Below are 16,523 nucleotides of genomic sequence, written 5' to 3' on the forward strand. Positions count from 1 at the left end.
TTTTTTAGTGTTATTTAAACGGGGCTTCATTCCCAAAAATCCAGATAAATGAAAGCAAACTGAACTTTAATACAAACTGCTATCTGCTTGTTTCTTCTGCAGGTTCCAGGCAGTATGATGGACATGAATGTTTTAATAGCATGTCAGCTGCTGCTGGAGCAGGTTTTCAATGAGGGCAACAGTCTGCTCTTACAGCATCTCTACCAGCACCTGCTCTTTAATTTTCGCATCTGGACCAAAAGCCACTTTGCTGTTTGTCTGGGTAAGCCACAAGCAGCCCCTTGTTGTGGAGTAATGCACCTGTGAACCTTTTAATGTCTGCCGAAGCTTTTTGTGTCCCTTTTTATACATGTGCACATGGTGGGAGGAGAAGGAGACGGGTCAAAGCACAACAGAGTGGGGGCTGAATACATTAATGTCTCAAGTTCAGGCTGTGGGACGGGTCAAAAGGGAATCGGTGACTGATGCACCACTTCAACGCCCCGTGTTATAAATTGCTGCTCCTCTTCACCACAGTCTTGCATATTAGTTTGACATTTCTAAATGTCAGCCTGAAAGAAGATGACAAAAGTATTCTTTGTCTCCCAAAGCACACATACAATACCTGCAGTCTGTGATAAACAAAAGCAAGCAGCGGATGAGGAGGAAGTACGGCGTTCAGTACATACTGGATACCGTTCGAACATACTACAGGTAAACCTTCTGTTACGATGATGAACAGTCACATTAGGTAAATGATTAGTGTATTCAAAAATACTCATCACTCTTATCGGGTTATTGTAAATATCCGTGTTTTGTTCACTCCCCTTTGATACCAAAACGTTGTTCCTCAGATGGGATTTCATTGAATTCATTGAAATATCTTTGGTCACAGTGTGGAGAAAGACGGCAGCTCTCTGTCTGATGAGAAGCAGACGATTCAAACCTCTCTCTTCGCCTTGCTGAAAGATTTTCTTAAGTCTCCTACACAAGAGGAGCTTCACTGCGTCCTTGCCTACGTTCTGACTGTAGGAGAGGAGCAGCAGGTAATAACTCGCATGTTTTACAGCTGTTTTTATTTCAGGAGTTTAAAATTGCTATCATTTGACCTTTTCCGTGTAATATTTTACTCCTAATCTCTTTTTCTTTATATGTTGTTTTGGTATATCTGCACTTTTCGAAATGCTCTTTGTGCAACTTCAAACTTTACCCTCCCTACTCCACATTTCTTGGCTCTTCATCAACCTCCTCCTTCACATCTTTCCCGTGTCTCTCTCACTCAGGTGGTGAAGGCCTTGGATGTGCTGTATGAGCTCTTGAGGAGCAGCCCTCCTCGCGAGCAGGTGCAGACAGTGCTGCTGGAGTGGGGCGTGGAGCAGCTGTACAGTTTGCTGCTCAATCCAAGCTTTGGGGATGAGGCCAGAGAGAGGGTCTTCAGGGTGAGATCCAGTCACCGGACCTCTGCTTAACATATTGCAATTTATTAAACAGCAGATATGTGCATCGTACTGTAAACTGTGAAAATGGGATCCTCACAGTTTCCCTGTGGTTACCTTCTAGGTTTTGTACAAGATCCTCAAGAGCGAGCGTGTGTCGGAGCGCAACAAGCATCGCATTAAACTAAGGGATGTTGGCTATCGTGGACTTGTTTGCTGTCTTGATAACATTCCCGTAACCATGACCACTGTCCGGTGTCTGTACGAGCAGGTCCTCGCTACAGGTAATACAAACACAAGAGTTTTCCTTTTATGATGGAAATGGATGACAAAAAACATTTATCTGATGTTTAGATAAGAAAGCTGCGCTTTAGCCCAAAATCAAGTGCAGTGGTCAGTCCTGTTTTTTGTAATGCTTTGAGAAAATAATATAATAATAGTTATAAAACGTTCTAATAATGACAAAATAGTGAATTAAATTGAATGTTTCACTAAAGGTTCATAAATGTATGTAAGATTAAAAAAGCAGCAGGCAGAAGTCCAAAAAAGAAACTCTCTCCCAACTCGCCTAGCTTGCTTTTTCATGCCTCCCAGACCTTCTCAGATACAATATGCTGAAAAATGATTGCAGGTTTCTGTTTGAAAGTGACGCTGAAAACATATTGCCTACCCCAGCCTTGAATCGACTAACCAAACAAACTGAATAAACAGCAATAACTTCCTTCCATTAAAACAAGCTTGAAATGATGAAACCAATGAATTAACTGCTGCTCCACAGATGCCAGTCCTAGTTTTAGAGACCTCCTGGCTGTGGCCTGTCTGTCCCATCGAGCTGAACTTACTGTCCGACTGGACGTGTGTCGCAAGGTCAGTCTGCTTAAGAAGTCGTGCTCTTATAAAACTGGCTTTTTCCCTCCTATCCCACCAAAAGATTTATTCTCAGTAATGAAAAGCTCTTGTTCTGTTTTACCCCAGCTCTTTCATCTGATCTACTCCAATGAGGATTACGTGAAACAGCTTGCGAAGCAGCCTGGCTGGCAGGATGTTCTCACCAAACTCTATGTGAAAGAGTCCTATGAGGCCCACGCCGCCACCATTGCCGACTCGAGCAACCACACTCCAGCAGAACCAAACTACCGGCCGCCTCTGCGCAGAGAGCAATCCCTGGTCATAGAGGACGCACGCACAGACATTTTCATGAACTACCGCACCTCGCAGGAAATCGAGGATGAGGACGAGGAGGATGAAGGTGGACAGCGGGACATCTCTGAGGGTTTCTCGGATTTATCACAGTCGCCTCCCAGTGGAGGCGGAGGCCCGCTGAAAAACTTCACAGGCTCCCTGCATTTCAAGTCGTTTGACTCGGTGGATCAGGGGAGCCACTCATCCTCTACCTCCAATCCCGTTGACATCGCCTCGTCTCACCATGAAGAAGAGGGAAGGGACTACCATCCGCTCTCCCCCTTCGGTACATCACCTTTTGATTTGGATTTGCCAGGTGTGGGAGAGACTGGCACACACACACCTGCTGGTAGTCTGACCAACACACCATCCCCTCTAGAGCACTACAAACCATTCCCACCGCTCAGACCAAGGAAGAGCTCCAGTTTGTCCAATGTGCTGGATGACACCAGCTATGGGACCGATCCTCCTACTGGAGACACAATCTCCAACACGTCCAACCCACAGGTATGCCTGCTCCCTTAATGCGGGTTTCACTGCACTTAGCATGTAAATCCAGGCTTTGAAATCTCGTTCCTTGTCTATGATATCTGATGAGATTTTGTTGAGCTCCATTTACCAGCTATTGTTCACACTGCAGCAGACCCCTGAGGAGGAGCTGTGCAACCTGCTAACCAACATCGTGTTCTCCGTCCTGTGGAGCGGCAGCGGAGCGGAGGGCGCGGAAGATGTGGTGTGGAGAGAGCGAGGACAGGTATTTTCTGTTCTCACCAAACTGGGCTCCTCCTGCCAGCTGGTCCGCCCTCCCGATGACATCAAACGCAGGTTAGTTACGCGGACTTGGAGAAGAAACGCACCAGGAGTGAGCCTGTCTCGCAGCTGAAAAAACAAACGAAACCACTCCTTCATCTGTATCACCTTATTGTAAATATCTAGAAGCACCGTCTTGTTATGCAGTGAATTATTCAAAGTCTGTTTGCTGCTTTGTGCATCAGCTTGTTGGAGATGATGCTGGAGTCATCACTGTCAGACCTGAGGGACGCCCAGGGAGCGTTCCTGCCTTTCTGTCCCAGTCTCGTTCGGCTCCTCAGGCTGCTGCAGGACTTCCTGTTTGCAGAGGGTACAAACAACCACGCGCTGTGGAGTGAAAAGGTATATTAGCTGATTCATGTAACAGCAACTCATTCAAGTGTTGCATTATTGAAAGCCTGTATTTAACTCTCATAAGTGAAAAACACCAAAGACAAAAGAAAGTCCCTGACAAATTTGATTTAATATTTTATGGTTATATAAGCAAAATGAATCAATACACCAAGAAAAAATATGCTCTTAATAAAACCTGCCAATTTGTAGCCCAAATAATGTCACATTTTCTCCTCTTTATCAGTCCAAATTCTTCAGTTTTAAACACAAAGCACAAGTGCTCAATTTAAGTATAATCAGCTTACTGAATATCCTCATGATTGTGTCTTATTTTATCTCTTTCTATATGTGAGTTGAATTTCAAAATAAAATTCAAGCTAGTACAGATCAGTAACGTTAGCTTAGCTTAGCACAGGGTTTTTAGAAAAAGGTGGCCTGGCAGTTTCTGTGACTGCTCCAAGACCAAGAAACGGTCATAAAATTTGTAAATGTGCTCCACCTTCATGATCCTTTTTACAAAGTACTTATAATGTGTATATAATGTGTTTCTCACTACAAGGTGCTCATCTCCCATCAGAATCAAACAGGGATACACAGTGGCTTACCCCAAAACACCTTGGTTTGTAGACAGAGCAAGCAAGGAAAGGCTGTGATTGGTAGAAAGCCTGCTCTGACACCATGCTGAGTCATGACTGACCCTTTGTTGTTTTAAAGGAAGATTTTATTATTTTGCGATGCAGCTACGTTAGCCATTGATTTTCTCATTTAACGCTCAGCGAGAAAATAAATCAGTGTTTCCAAAAAAGATTCTCAGACTTTCCCTGAAAACTAGAAAAGTACTATATAAGAACCAGTCCATGTACTAAATGTGGAACTTGCTCTACTGAAGGGTGGAGAGGCGTGGTTGGGTGAGAAGTTTGCATTTGAATAACCTTTAAAGTCAGGCTGTACTGAATGGCTTTGGATTTTTATAGACGCTGCAAGGTGTGGAAACAGGTCTAGGCTTTGTCTTGAGTTCTTTGTTGACAGATGTTGTTGTTCTGTTGCAGATCTTTGAAGGGGTGGTGAACCTGCTGGACAAGTTAAACGCCTGGCATAGCACCCCTGGAAGTCCAGGAAACACTGAACTGAAGGAAATGGCCCAGATCGGCCTGCGTATCATCACCGGATATATCCAACAGCAGCACCCCACGGTCAGCTGCAACCACGATATTATGCACCAACCATATATGTCAAATACTTTTCACCAAGCATGTCTTTCACAACGCAAACACCTGCAACATTGAATTTTGCAGAACTGTAAAGGTTTACAGTCCCTATCATGATAAGTAAACCCAGATAAAGATAGTTTTTAAATACCAGGCCTTCTATGGCTTTCTGTTCAAAGATATTGCAGTCATACTTTTTAGGGAGTGTTCTGTATGAAAGGGCAGCTTCTCTCTGAGTTATCACGGCTGTTGTGGCTGTTCTCGCTGTAGGATAGAGAGAGCAGTGTTAAATGAACTGACCATAAGGCTTTCCATTACATGCTGCTGGTTTCATTCATCTCCTAAGTAGTGCAACTCCCCCTTTTGTCACTTTAAAGATATATTAACTTAATTGCACTTTGACACATATCACAATTTTTGGTCTACTAAGGAAAGTAAAATGAATCAGGTGTTTGGAGGTAGTCATGGATATTTGCTATGTACACAAGTGTGATTTTGAGGGACTTTTTAACCAGTTTCTTTTTAACTTCTCAATCAAATACTGATATAACACATAAAAAATGTGCCTATAATAATAAATTAGTGTTATTTTTTTTCTTTCTGAGATCTATGTGTCTGTTTCCCCTTATCAGGTGAGTGAGATGGCCTATCTCAAGCTCCACAGCCTTCTTCAGACTGTGCTCTGCCTGAGCTGGGAAGAGGTGTGCTTCTTGCTGGGGCGGATTGGTTCCCCCTTGTGGCCTGGTGGTGCAATGGACAACACCAACTACGGACAGCCAGAGACCTTTTCCCACCTTGTGCCCATCGTGCGTACGCTACTTGACCAGCACGCCGACCCCGTCAACCTCCAGAAGCTCCTGCCCAACCTGCCCATCACCAACGGCAGCACCACCTTCGCCCAGGACCTGAAGGCCTATTGTCAAACACTGGAGTGGCAAGGCTTTTACCAGCAGCAGGTCAGTGTCCGCTGAAATGGGGCATTTAAAAATAGATGCCATTTATCTTTTGTTTAGGGAGTCTCGAGAACTTGTTCTCCTCACTAAGCACGTTTAATAAAGCGTGCACTCTGATACGGCTGCCTCTGTTCTCTGTCAGGTTTGTGTACTTTAGGAATATTTGCGGTTTTATTTTCAGGCTTTACCAGTTACCTCCCGGTGGGCAACTGAGAAATCTAATGCAAAGTTTAAAAAAAAAAAGAAAAGCTATCACAAGTTTAGAAAAATGAAAAGGCAATCTTAAACTCCCTAATGTTGCCTGGTATTTTAGGCAGAGCTTAGTTTATGCTTGTACTTGCACCTTAAATAGTTCATGAACTGATGCCAAACAGACACACTCCACACTGAGCTCAGCATTGATTTATCATTGCGCTGCGTGACAGTGTGTGTTTATAAATCTGCTTCGTTTAGATTACTTATGTATACGGATCCCGCAGTACATTAACCAGTATGGCATAACTTTGGCTAACGTGAAACTTCCATGGCGCTTTTTTCATGCAGAAAGCGATCACATACCGTCTGTCTTAGTGTGTTTTCAGTTTATTTTTAGAACAGTTTGTTGTAAATGTGCTTACAGTTTTAGCATTTAGCGTTAAAGCAGTAAGAATCTTAATACGCAGTGCTTAACGGTTAACGACAGAAGGTTTATGCCACAGCTGCCCTAAATAAAACAATATTGGTCCTGACCAAAATGATGTTCTTGTCATGGTTAATGTGCAAGCTCTCTAATTGAAATGATATTTGATATTTAGTTTGAATGACTGAGTGTTACCTTGAATAATTTTTGACTTCTCAAAGATGACCAGTGTGCTGGCTGTGTGACCAAAATCAGTTTGCTTATTTGCTTTTATTAACCACTTCAAAAACAGTGTCCGAGCTGGGAGACAATACCAGAGTATCATTAATTCCTGCATAAACTCTGACACTGTCTCTCTGTGTTTTAAACGTGCTGCGGTCCAGAGTGTTTTTGTCCTATCTTGCACTTATATAGCATATTGGAATCCTTTCCGTCTGGCTTCAAAGCCTTTCCTAGTACAGAGACGGCTTTTGTTCTGTTTAAGCTGCGTTTAAATGTGCTTTATAAACACATTATACTTACTTCAATTGTGCCTCTAGGTTCAGCCCACCATGGAGCAGTACGAGCTGGACACGTTTGGGAGGAGCCATGACATCATGTCCAATTTCTGGAACTCGTGCTTCGATGACCTGATGAGTACAGCCTTTAAACAGGAGAAAGAAAGATCTGACAGCAAATCCAAATTTCAGGTTAAGACCTTATGACCTTCGCACTGCAAACTGCCGAAATACAGTTTCGCATCGTTTACTTCATGCATGTGCCTGTAAAAACAGGAGGCAATAGTGGATCCCTGCTTGAAGCGAGCCCGGACTGAGAACAACAGGTACCTCATTTGGCAGAAGCAGAGCTCCAGCCAGCAGGGGGTGGTGTGGCTGCACTGGAAGTCTCTCCGCAGGCTTTTGACCTGTGAGAGAGCAGCATGGGCCAACAGGTATGACAGCTCCTCTCAGCTCTGATCAAGATATCATGTTTAGCTGTGGATTTTTAAGACTAAGTTGTTACTGTGCTCACTACCCAAAATGTTCTGATGTGTACTTTGTGTCTTTGATCCCAGAGTTCAGCCGGAAGTAAAATGGAAATTGTCCAATGCAGAGACATATTCAAAGATGCGCCTCAAACTTGTGCCCAACTATAACTACGATCCACACAGCGAGGCCAGCGCCCTGCGGGATAACATGGGTATGCCACAGACTGTAAGCACGTGAGTGTTTTTTCTCAAAGTACAAAGCTGCACTCACCACGTTGCCATATTTCTGTGATTATCAGGAGCTGAAAGCCCCCGTGGCTCCGAACCCCTCCCACTGGCTGTTGCTAAGGAAGCAAAAGTAAGCGACATGGAGGACGATCAGTTAGGAGAAGAGGACCTTCTCTTTTGGGATAAGACGTGAGTTCTGCAGAGTTACTGCCACCTTCTGCAGCAGGTTTCAGTATTAAAAAATGTAAGGTACGGACATCCACTGAAGCTGTACTTTTTTTCAATGCTCGCAGGGCGGAGGGAGAAGACGAGAGCCAGAAAGAAAAGCTGGTTCTGTCTGAAGACTGTGAGCTCATCACCATCGTGGCAGTTGTTCCCGGTCGTCTGGAGGTTACCACACATCACTTGTACTTCTATGACTGCAGCAGTGAGAAAGAGGAGACAGAGGAGGGTGAGAAATCTTTGACACTGTGGAAAAAAACCCAAAACACGTGTCCAAGCTGAGGTCACTAATAAATGTGTCCCCCCAGGAATTGGGTTTGATTTCAAGCGACCTCTGTCACAGCTCAGAGAGGTTCATTTGAGGCGCTACAACCTGCGAAGGTCTGCACTGGAGCTTTTCTTCATCGACCAGGCTCACTACTTCATCAACTTCAAAAAGAAGGTGACGCCTGATTTAAATTGAACTGCTCAGGAAGCTGCAGCCATAATTGAAACTAAAGAGCTTCTGCTGTTTAGTTTCAGTGAAGTCTGTGCTTTTGAAGTTATGAAACTGCGGCTTCTGTGCTCTCTAAGATTCTCAATCTCTCACCCTTCAGGTACGAAACAAAGTCTATTCTAGGATACTCGGTCTGCGGCCTCCAAACCTCTTTTACTTTGGCTCCCGCTCTCCCCAAGAGCTGCTGAAGGCATCTGGGCTCACACAGGTCTTAATTCATATCATTTCTTCAGACATTCTTCAGACAAAGATCATCAATCATGTACATGTTTGTGACCAGTCCAGTATTGATGTTAACAGAAATGGGTGTGCAGAGAGATCTCCAATTTTGAGTATTTGATGCAACTGAACACCATTGCTGGACGCACTTACAACGACCTGTCGCAGTACCCTGTGGTAAGTGTGCCGCACTTGTATCTGCTACCACTGCTATCACCAAAGAGTTTGCACTTTCAGTGTGAGCAAATGCTACAGTGAGTTGTGTGTTTTTGTTTCTCTTCAGTTTCCCTGGGTCTTGTGCGACTACACCTCTACTGTTCTGGATCTGGAGGACCCTGCAGTGTTCAGGGATTTATCCAAACCCATCGGTGTGGTCAACCCACGTCATGCACAGAATGTCAGAGAGAAGTAAGTGGGTCTTGAAGCAGTTCCTGTGTTACCACCTGAATCGATAATATAAATAATTTGTTGACATATTTTTCTTTATTCTTTAGATATGAGAGCTTTGAGGACCCAACGGGCACCATTGACAAATTCCACTATGGCACACACTACTCTAATGCAGCAGGAGTCATGCACTACATGATCCGCATGGAGCCATTCACCACCCTGCATATCCAGCTACAGAGTGGAAAGTGGGTGGGAGTGCTGACTAGTTCAGGAGTTTCTTGAGTTTCCTGGTATCTTGTTTTCTCACACAGGTCTTTGTTGCCACTGTTTAGGTTTGACTGCTCTGACAGACAGTTCCACTCGGTGGCAGCAGCCTGGCAGGCTCGCATGGAGAGTCCAGCTGATGTCAAAGAGCTCATCCCAGAGTTCTTTTACTTCCCAGAATTCCTGCAGAATATGAACGGTAAAGAGTGCCCATATATATATATTTTGTCAAATAAATGCTTAAAGATGAAAAATATTAACTCATAGCTGCTCCATGACTGTTATAGGCTTCGACCTAGGCCAGTTACAGATATCTCAGGAGCCTGTGACAGATGTTGTGCTGCCTCGCTGGGCGACATCAAGGGAAGACTTTATCAGAAAACACAAGAAAGCCCTGGTGAGTCTACACAAACATCCTGTGTCTCTAAAACTTACTCATGCATTTTCTTGTGAGAATATTTTGTTAAGGAAACTGCTAAAGAACGTAATTTCTTTTATCTTAAACTGTAGGAGTCTGAGTACGTGTCCAATCACCTCCATGAGTGGATTGACCTGATCTTTGGTTATAAGCAGAGAGGCGAAGAGGCAGTGAATGCCCTCAATGTCTTCTACTACTGTACTTATGAGGGTAAGGCTAGAATAAAGAACAGGAAAAAAAGAGGAAACTTCACTCAGCATTAATTGTTATTCTGTTTTCTTGGTTGTGGCTCTTTCTTACAGTTTTCTTGACCTCTGTGCAGGTGCAGTAGATCTGGATGCAATAGCCAATGAGAATGAGCGCAAGGCCTTGGAGGGCATCATCAGCAACTTTGGACAGACACCTTGTCAGCTCCTTAAGGTACACTCAAAATATTTCACAGCTTTTTTCAAGATAAATAATAATCTGACTTTTTGTTTAAAAAAAAAAGCAGCAGTGTTATAACACATTTGTGTCCAATCAGGAGCCTCATCCGCCTCGCATGTCAGCTGAGAACGCATCAAGGCGGCAGGCCCGTCTGGACACTCTCCCCCTGAATATCTTTGAACATATCCAAAAACTCCGGCCATTTAAGGAGGTACGGCCTAAAATCTTTTTAAACTCATTCCTCAACTCAAATAATGAATATTAAGTCATGTTTGTGTATGTGTATGTGTTTATTCGTGTGTGCCTCAGGTGGTAAGTGATGGCTTTCCTGTGGTCCAAGCTGTGGTACCAAAGACACAGACCCGCTCCATCACCCAGGGCTCAGATATACTGGTAAGGACCAAATTCATAACTAAACCCAGGCAGTAGCAACAGTAAGACATTTGTGTTAGATAGTAGAGAAAAGGCTGGTGTAACTTTTGCATTAAGATGATTTTTCCTCTGTAGGTGACCGTCAGTTCCAACGGGTTGATAGGGACACACAACTGGCTGCCGTACGACAAAAACATCGCCAACTACTTCACCTTCTCTAAAGACCCCACGATGAATAATCCTAAGTGAGTGCCTTAACAAATAATACACCCATGGGAACTCCATTTTCTAGGGAGAAAAGTGTTCGTAAATTACACGTAATAATGTCCTGATAAGGGCCCAATTGCAGGACTCTAGAGGCAGGTGTGGCAAGCAGTAAAAGAGCTCTATTTAAAAGCTGATGGCAGAAGAAATCACACTACCCTGCTATTTTTTTCTTTTCTGAGAAGATCCTCTGAAGTACAGGATCCTTATCTGACTCTACAGAAACGGTGACAAGATTACTTTGGGTACTTTGTGCTTAAATTTAAATGTTTTGCACTCATTGCAGCATTTCCCAGGATAAAGAAAATTCCTGATAGCTGGATGGAAGCACAACATCTGTCTGTCCTCGTCCGTGATGATTCAGAGTTCCTTTTAATTTGTTGAAATTTGCTTTACTGGATCTTATTTTCAGCTTATCGTTTCCATGGATCAGGAAGCAGGAAATAAATAACGATAAAAACCATTTGAACATTTTCTTTCACACAGGTTGTAATCTGCAGAAGTCGTGACAGTTTTATGGCACATTATAAATCGTCCACATTTAGACCACAGCTTGCTCTTGTTGTTTGTTTCGAAGTCGCTTTGATCTTTTCCAATCCCGCTTTGTGTCCCAGAACTCAGCGTTTCTTGAGCGGACCTTTCGCTCCTGGGGTCGACATCAGCGCTCAGGTGCTGGTCGTGTCTAATGATGGTCGCCTGCTGTTCAGCGGGGGACACTGGGATTGCAGTCTCCGTGTCACCCAGCTGGCGAAAGGCAAGCTGGTTGGAAGGATCTGCCGGCACGTTGGTGAGTTCTGATGGTTATCTGTCTTAAAGGAATATTTGTATTTTGCATTGTTGCGCATTTATCTGTGTTTCTGTGTGTTCTTCGAAGACGTTGTTACTTGCTTGGCTCTGGATCTCTGTGGCATCTACCTCATCTCTGGTTCAAGGGACACATCCTGTATAGTGTGGCAGGTTCTACAGCAGGTGATCATCTTTATGCTTAGCCTCACTCACATGCAGCAGTTGTAAATTGCACTAAGAAGCAGCTGTGCTCAAAATGAAGCCTTCACGCAAAGAGTCTCTCTTTTTTTTTTTTTTTGTCATTCAGGGTGGTTTCTCCAGCAGCTTGTCTCCCCGGCCAGTACAGATTCTCTGTGGGCATGACCAGGAGGTAACCTGTGTGGCCATCAGCACTGAACTGGACATGGCTGTCTCAGGATCAAAGGTCAGAGATGTAAAACGTGGACGTGTTAAAGATGAAATAAAAGTACTTATGCTACTATTTAAGAGAGAAATTTAAAGATGTTATGCCAGCGATTTTTTTTAAAAAGTATCTCATTATTAAATGATCTAGATCTGTTTCACACATGAAGTCCAGGCAACGTTCAGAAAATCAAGCCAGGCTGTGGCCCAGTGTTGATCTTTTGCACATGTAGCATACAACAGAAGATAGTATGCTTCAGATGTGTTCTCCCTTCTGGAAATACTCCGTTTTTTTGATTAGAGTGCACAGAAGGCGTCCTGCCAAGCTGCCCCTCAAACTTTTATATAAATAAATAGCATCAAATCCTCAGGGGGCAAACAGAAAATTCAGGTCTGCAATTCTTAGCTCTTATTACAGGAACTTAAACTTGACTTCTTACGCCAAGAGTTGTCACCTCGCAGCATGACAAGATGACAGGTTTAAGCTTGAAGTGCTGTTGGATCTTTAATGAAGCTCTGCTTGTGCTTCCTGTGTGCCAGGATGGAACTGTGATAGTGCACACAGTCCGACGAGGCCAGTTCTTGCGAACATTGCGGCCACCTAACGAAAGCTGCATACCCGCCCAAATCTCCGGGCTACAGGTGGGAATGGAAGGCCACATTGTGGTACAGACGTCTCTGGAGGAACGCTCCAACAAGAAGGCACGTCCAGTAAACATATATTTTCTAATGCATTCGAATGTACGGCTCCTTTTTTCTTTCCGCTTATGTCACTATCCAAATGTTGCTTATTCCTGCAGGGCAAGTACTCCATTCATGTTTACTCAGTGAACGGCTGTCTGCTGTCTTCTTTCACCATGGAGGAGCAGGTGACTGCACTCCACCTGGTGTCTGAATATGTCATCCTGGGAACTATTCAAGGCAACCTCCACATTCGGGACTTATACAGGTAAAGAGATGAAGAACACGGTGCAATGTTAATTTAAAGGCTGCTAATTTATAGCATTTGCACAAAACTTCAGAGCAAAAAAATGTTTGGTTCTAACTCTTCCCTCTTTTGCAGCCTGGATGCTTTGGTGACACCCCTGGCCTTGAGGGTCACTGTGAGGAGTGTGTCTGTCACCAAAGAGTGCAGCCACATCCTAGTGGGACTAGAAGACGGGAAGTTAATTGTGGTGGGGGCTGGGAAACCAGAGGAGGTGAGAAGCAGGAGTGGTAACTGTCAGATGTGAGAGAGTGGGGGTGTGGGAAGGAGGCTCTTGTATGCTAAATATTTGCTGAAAACAAGGTTTTTCTTATGATAATCGAGCCTTTTTAGAAGTGAAGATTAACGTGCTGGCCCTCCTCCTTTCAGGTTCGCTCAGGACAATTCTCCCGTCGTCTGTGGGGCTCCACGCGCCGCATCTCTCAGGTGTCGTCAGGTGAAACCGAGTACAATCCCACAGAGAATGCTGGCAAATGAGACGAGCGACAGTCGGGAGGAACCCTGAGGACTCTGTAGGATGCATCGTCACACGCTCGCGAGACTCAACAAGGCCTCCTGTCCTTTACAAACTGTAAAGAATAGTAAACTATGCTCTCCAGCCAGCCACTTGTCTCTCTGAGAGAGCAACTATACACTGAGCACTTTCTACTCTTAAATGGTTTTATATTTTATTGCATATTTCATTGATGGTTACACTGTTTTTAATCAGCATCATTCCAAAGAGTGGCCTTGTTTTGTGTATGGAGAAGAGCTCCGTGTTTGCGGTTGTGGACTGCTGTCGAACTGTATGTGCTCTGAGTCATATTTCAGGGGACTGACTCACTCTGATCCACATTCAGCCTCAGACGCAAAGACGAGTCGTGCTGTGAACTCCCCGGGCTCCATGTTTTTCTCCTTTATTGTCGGAGACACGGCTACAATCCCTGTACTGTTGAATGTCCCAAAGCCATTCTTTGGCAATGGCAACTTCTTAAAACTCCTGAAAACTTGAAAAAAAACTACAGTAGATGTTGCTTGAGATTCCCAAATTGCAATACTGGTAATACCACAAAAGGTCAGATTTTGTAAAGAAAGACACGGGGTAACAAGGCTAGTATACTTAATGCCGTTTTATAATGTTTAGTGGTTGAAAGATCCTTATCCTAGCACCAGAAATACACCAGGATACCACATTTTATAATCTCTGCATTCCTTAAGGCTCTAGGTAATGCAAGACTGTTACAATTAAAGCAATAACTGCTTTAATGGTCAAGTATGTGAAGTATATTCGTTTTTTTAACTATGTGGAGTTTGGATGCAATGAACCTCAAATGCAGGGCCCTCTGTTGCCTTATTCATGATAGCGTTAAGGCTTTTATAAATTCTTCTGGAATGGTTTTGTTGCTACTCTGTTCACCATATGACTGTATTCCTGTTATATTTGAGCTCAAAAGTGCCTTTTTCATCTAAGGCCTTGTATAAACACTGAATCTAAAATCACTATATGTCAGATTTGTTGTCCCTGCTGATCCATTTTGAACACACTTTTCTACTCCACTGTGACTCAGACGTGGATTCGATGAACTGTTGACTGTGCTGGTATTGTAAAACCACTTATGAAGTACTGAGAACATCTGAAACATGTGTGTAGAAAGTCTGTCAGTGAGTTTTAGAGGAATTCACTTCCTGCCAGCTTTTTTTTTTCCTTTTTCTTTTTTCTTTCTTTCTTTTTTTGTAATACTGCGGTTGGAACAAAGTCGATGTTTTGCAGTGTCATTAATGGGAGAAAGACAAAGGGAACTGTCTGGGTGAAAGCAATACCCATAATATGTTGCACACATAAAATGACTAGTTGTCAGAGATTCTCTGAATAAATGCATAAGAAATGTAAAGGAAACTATATTTGAAATGAAATGATTACTCCTCATTTCAACCTTTTTCTCCACTGTTTGATTCAATGGGTTCAGACTGTCTAAAAATCATATTTACACAGAAGTAAGATAAGGATAAATGTATAAGCTGTGCATTGCTGAGACAGTCTGTGAATAAAACACGTCTTGCAAATACTGATATCGGTTTATGACGTTTTGCTCTAACCAGGGCGAATGCATTATTTCACACAACTATGCAGTAACTCTCAGAGACTTTGAATTCATCAGTTTTAGATGTACGTCTTTGCAGTCATTGCAGTCCCGATCCTCCATCTAAAGCACTTTTGAGTCGTGCTGTATTTTACGTATTTTAATTTTGGTGTTGAAATCATTCGGATTCAAAGTGATCCGTAAGAAACGCCATGCGTGTTGCAGTTGGACTTGATCCATTTCTCTTTCCCACTGTTATTAAGTGGTGGCATTGCTCTAGTAAAAGAAACGTCCAGCTCCTTGTAACTTTAAAGACATTATTGTTTCTGTTTGCTCTCAGTGTGAGAAGTTGTATTGCTCCTTCCCGATGCTTACTTTCAATCGTCTTATTTTCAGTGAACCAACAGCCCTGTTACCTGAGGTTGATCAGATGATAGGGCTGAAAAATGAGCTCTGATTGTGCGTGTGTGTGTGTGTTTGTATATGTGTGTGTGTGTGTGTGTGAACCCCAGGAGGAAGGAAACTGATCTGCTGCCGCAATGTAGCTCATCCAGCTCCTCCATAATCCCAGCCTTGCATGCATCTGTGATGTTAACCCTAAAAGAGTTGAAAAGGTCACAGCAAGCAAGAGCGCATTTACTTCAAGTGACTTTGATCTCCTGGTGGGCCGAACATCCTGTCAGCCTCCCCATAAACGCCTCTATGAGGTACAATTCAGTAGGGTTGGGAGGGGGGAGGTGGGTGGTAAAACTGACCTGTGGACCTCCAGTCAAATACAAACCACAGCGCAGTGAATAAGGGAAGTGTAGTAGGAGGGTGCAGTTGCTCTGATGTGGTCCCTCTGACAATGGAGGGAGGGATTAACACCTCGCTCCCAGTTGCTGCCAGCATCTCCGTCTGACCTCTCCAGACCTGAGGGCAGGCAGAGGGGATTGATTTCATGATATGCTGCAATTTTGGTGTTGTTCAAGATGTTCCTGCCAAGAACCGCAACAACTCTCAAATAGTCCTCGCTCAAACGACCTCAGATCCCAACCCCCGCGTCCTCCTCCTCTTCTTTTTTTCCTCCACTGGTCCATTTCACCTTGGCCTGTGGAGAAGAACTTCATTTTCTTTCCTTTTTATAGCTTCCTTATCATTCCCAGTCATGTATAACTACAAACAAACTCTGATAAGCAGTTTGTGCTCCTACAGCCAGATAATGCAGACAAGTGAAGGGGGAAGACACTGATGAAGACTGTTTATTTTTCTGATTTATGATAAAACTTGCTTTGAAGGATGGTTACTGAATCCTAAAAAAAAAAAAACCCAACTTTTTTTCTTTAGTTCCAGTAAGCTAATCTTATTGGAACCTGTTCCCCATAAAAATAAACTTTTAGGCTTGTTTTCATAGTGAGGCAGATTTGTCTGCTGTAACTACAAACTCATTTATATTATTTATTTTTAAATCAGTCTTGAAATAAACTTTATTTTTCTTCGTATTGCGTTATTTAACAATGCATGT

The 16,523-nt window shown here is 43.4% G+C and overlaps 1 protein-coding gene across 5 annotated transcripts in view; it reads left to right on the plus strand.

The window, feature by feature from the left end:
* Positions 1–15,008, plus strand: part of nbeal2 (neurobeachin-like 2) — a 32,058-nt gene extending 17,050 nt beyond the window's left edge. For 3 of the 5 annotated variants that reach the window (XM_082550737.1, XM_082550740.1, XM_082550739.1), the window contains 35 exons: positions 103–262; positions 591–693; positions 875–1,025; positions 1,263–1,418; positions 1,540–1,699; positions 2,194–2,282; positions 2,391–3,104; positions 3,238–3,422; positions 3,593–3,749; positions 4,790–4,933; positions 5,581–5,904; positions 7,060–7,209; positions 7,294–7,451; positions 7,575–7,699; positions 7,787–7,904; positions 8,009–8,166; positions 8,246–8,379; positions 8,534–8,641; positions 8,734–8,829; positions 8,936–9,060; positions 9,147–9,287; positions 9,375–9,505; positions 9,594–9,703; positions 9,817–9,934; positions 10,047–10,144; positions 10,248–10,361; positions 10,460–10,543; positions 10,658–10,767; positions 11,401–11,573; positions 11,661–11,755; positions 11,880–11,996; positions 12,515–12,676; positions 12,775–12,923; positions 13,038–13,173; positions 13,329–15,008. In XM_082550737.1, coding sequence (XP_082406863.1) covers positions 103–262; positions 591–693; positions 875–1,025; positions 1,263–1,418; positions 1,540–1,699; positions 2,194–2,282; positions 2,391–3,104; positions 3,238–3,422; positions 3,593–3,749; positions 4,790–4,933; positions 5,581–5,904; positions 7,060–7,209; positions 7,294–7,451; positions 7,575–7,699; positions 7,787–7,904; positions 8,009–8,166; positions 8,246–8,379; positions 8,534–8,641; positions 8,734–8,829; positions 8,936–9,060; positions 9,147–9,287; positions 9,375–9,505; positions 9,594–9,703; positions 9,817–9,934; positions 10,047–10,144; positions 10,248–10,361; positions 10,460–10,543; positions 10,658–10,767; positions 11,401–11,573; positions 11,661–11,755; positions 11,880–11,996; positions 12,515–12,676; positions 12,775–12,923; positions 13,038–13,173; positions 13,329–13,436 — 5,361 coding nt within the window. In that variant the 3' untranslated portion in view covers positions 13,437–15,008. The remainder of the gene's footprint in view (positions 1–102; positions 263–590; positions 694–874; positions 1,026–1,262; positions 1,419–1,539; positions 1,700–2,193; positions 2,283–2,390; positions 3,105–3,237; positions 3,423–3,592; positions 3,750–4,789; positions 4,934–5,580; positions 5,905–7,059; positions 7,210–7,293; positions 7,452–7,574; positions 7,700–7,786; positions 7,905–8,008; positions 8,167–8,245; positions 8,380–8,533; positions 8,642–8,733; positions 8,830–8,935; positions 9,061–9,146; positions 9,288–9,374; positions 9,506–9,593; positions 9,704–9,816; positions 9,935–10,046; positions 10,145–10,247; positions 10,362–10,459; positions 10,544–10,657; positions 10,768–11,400; positions 11,574–11,660; positions 11,756–11,879; positions 11,997–12,514; positions 12,677–12,774; positions 12,924–13,037; positions 13,174–13,328) is intronic. The other 2 variants (XM_082550738.1, XM_082550741.1) reach the window with 1 other exon arrangement.
* The last annotated feature ends 1,515 nt before the right edge of the window (positions 15,009–16,523 follow it).

The sequence above is a fragment of the Aulonocara stuartgranti genome, assembly GCF_965226115.1.
Source record: "Aulonocara stuartgranti genome assembly, chromosome: 11".
Taxonomy (NCBI): domain Eukaryota; kingdom Metazoa; phylum Chordata; class Actinopteri; order Cichliformes; family Cichlidae; genus Aulonocara; species Aulonocara stuartgranti.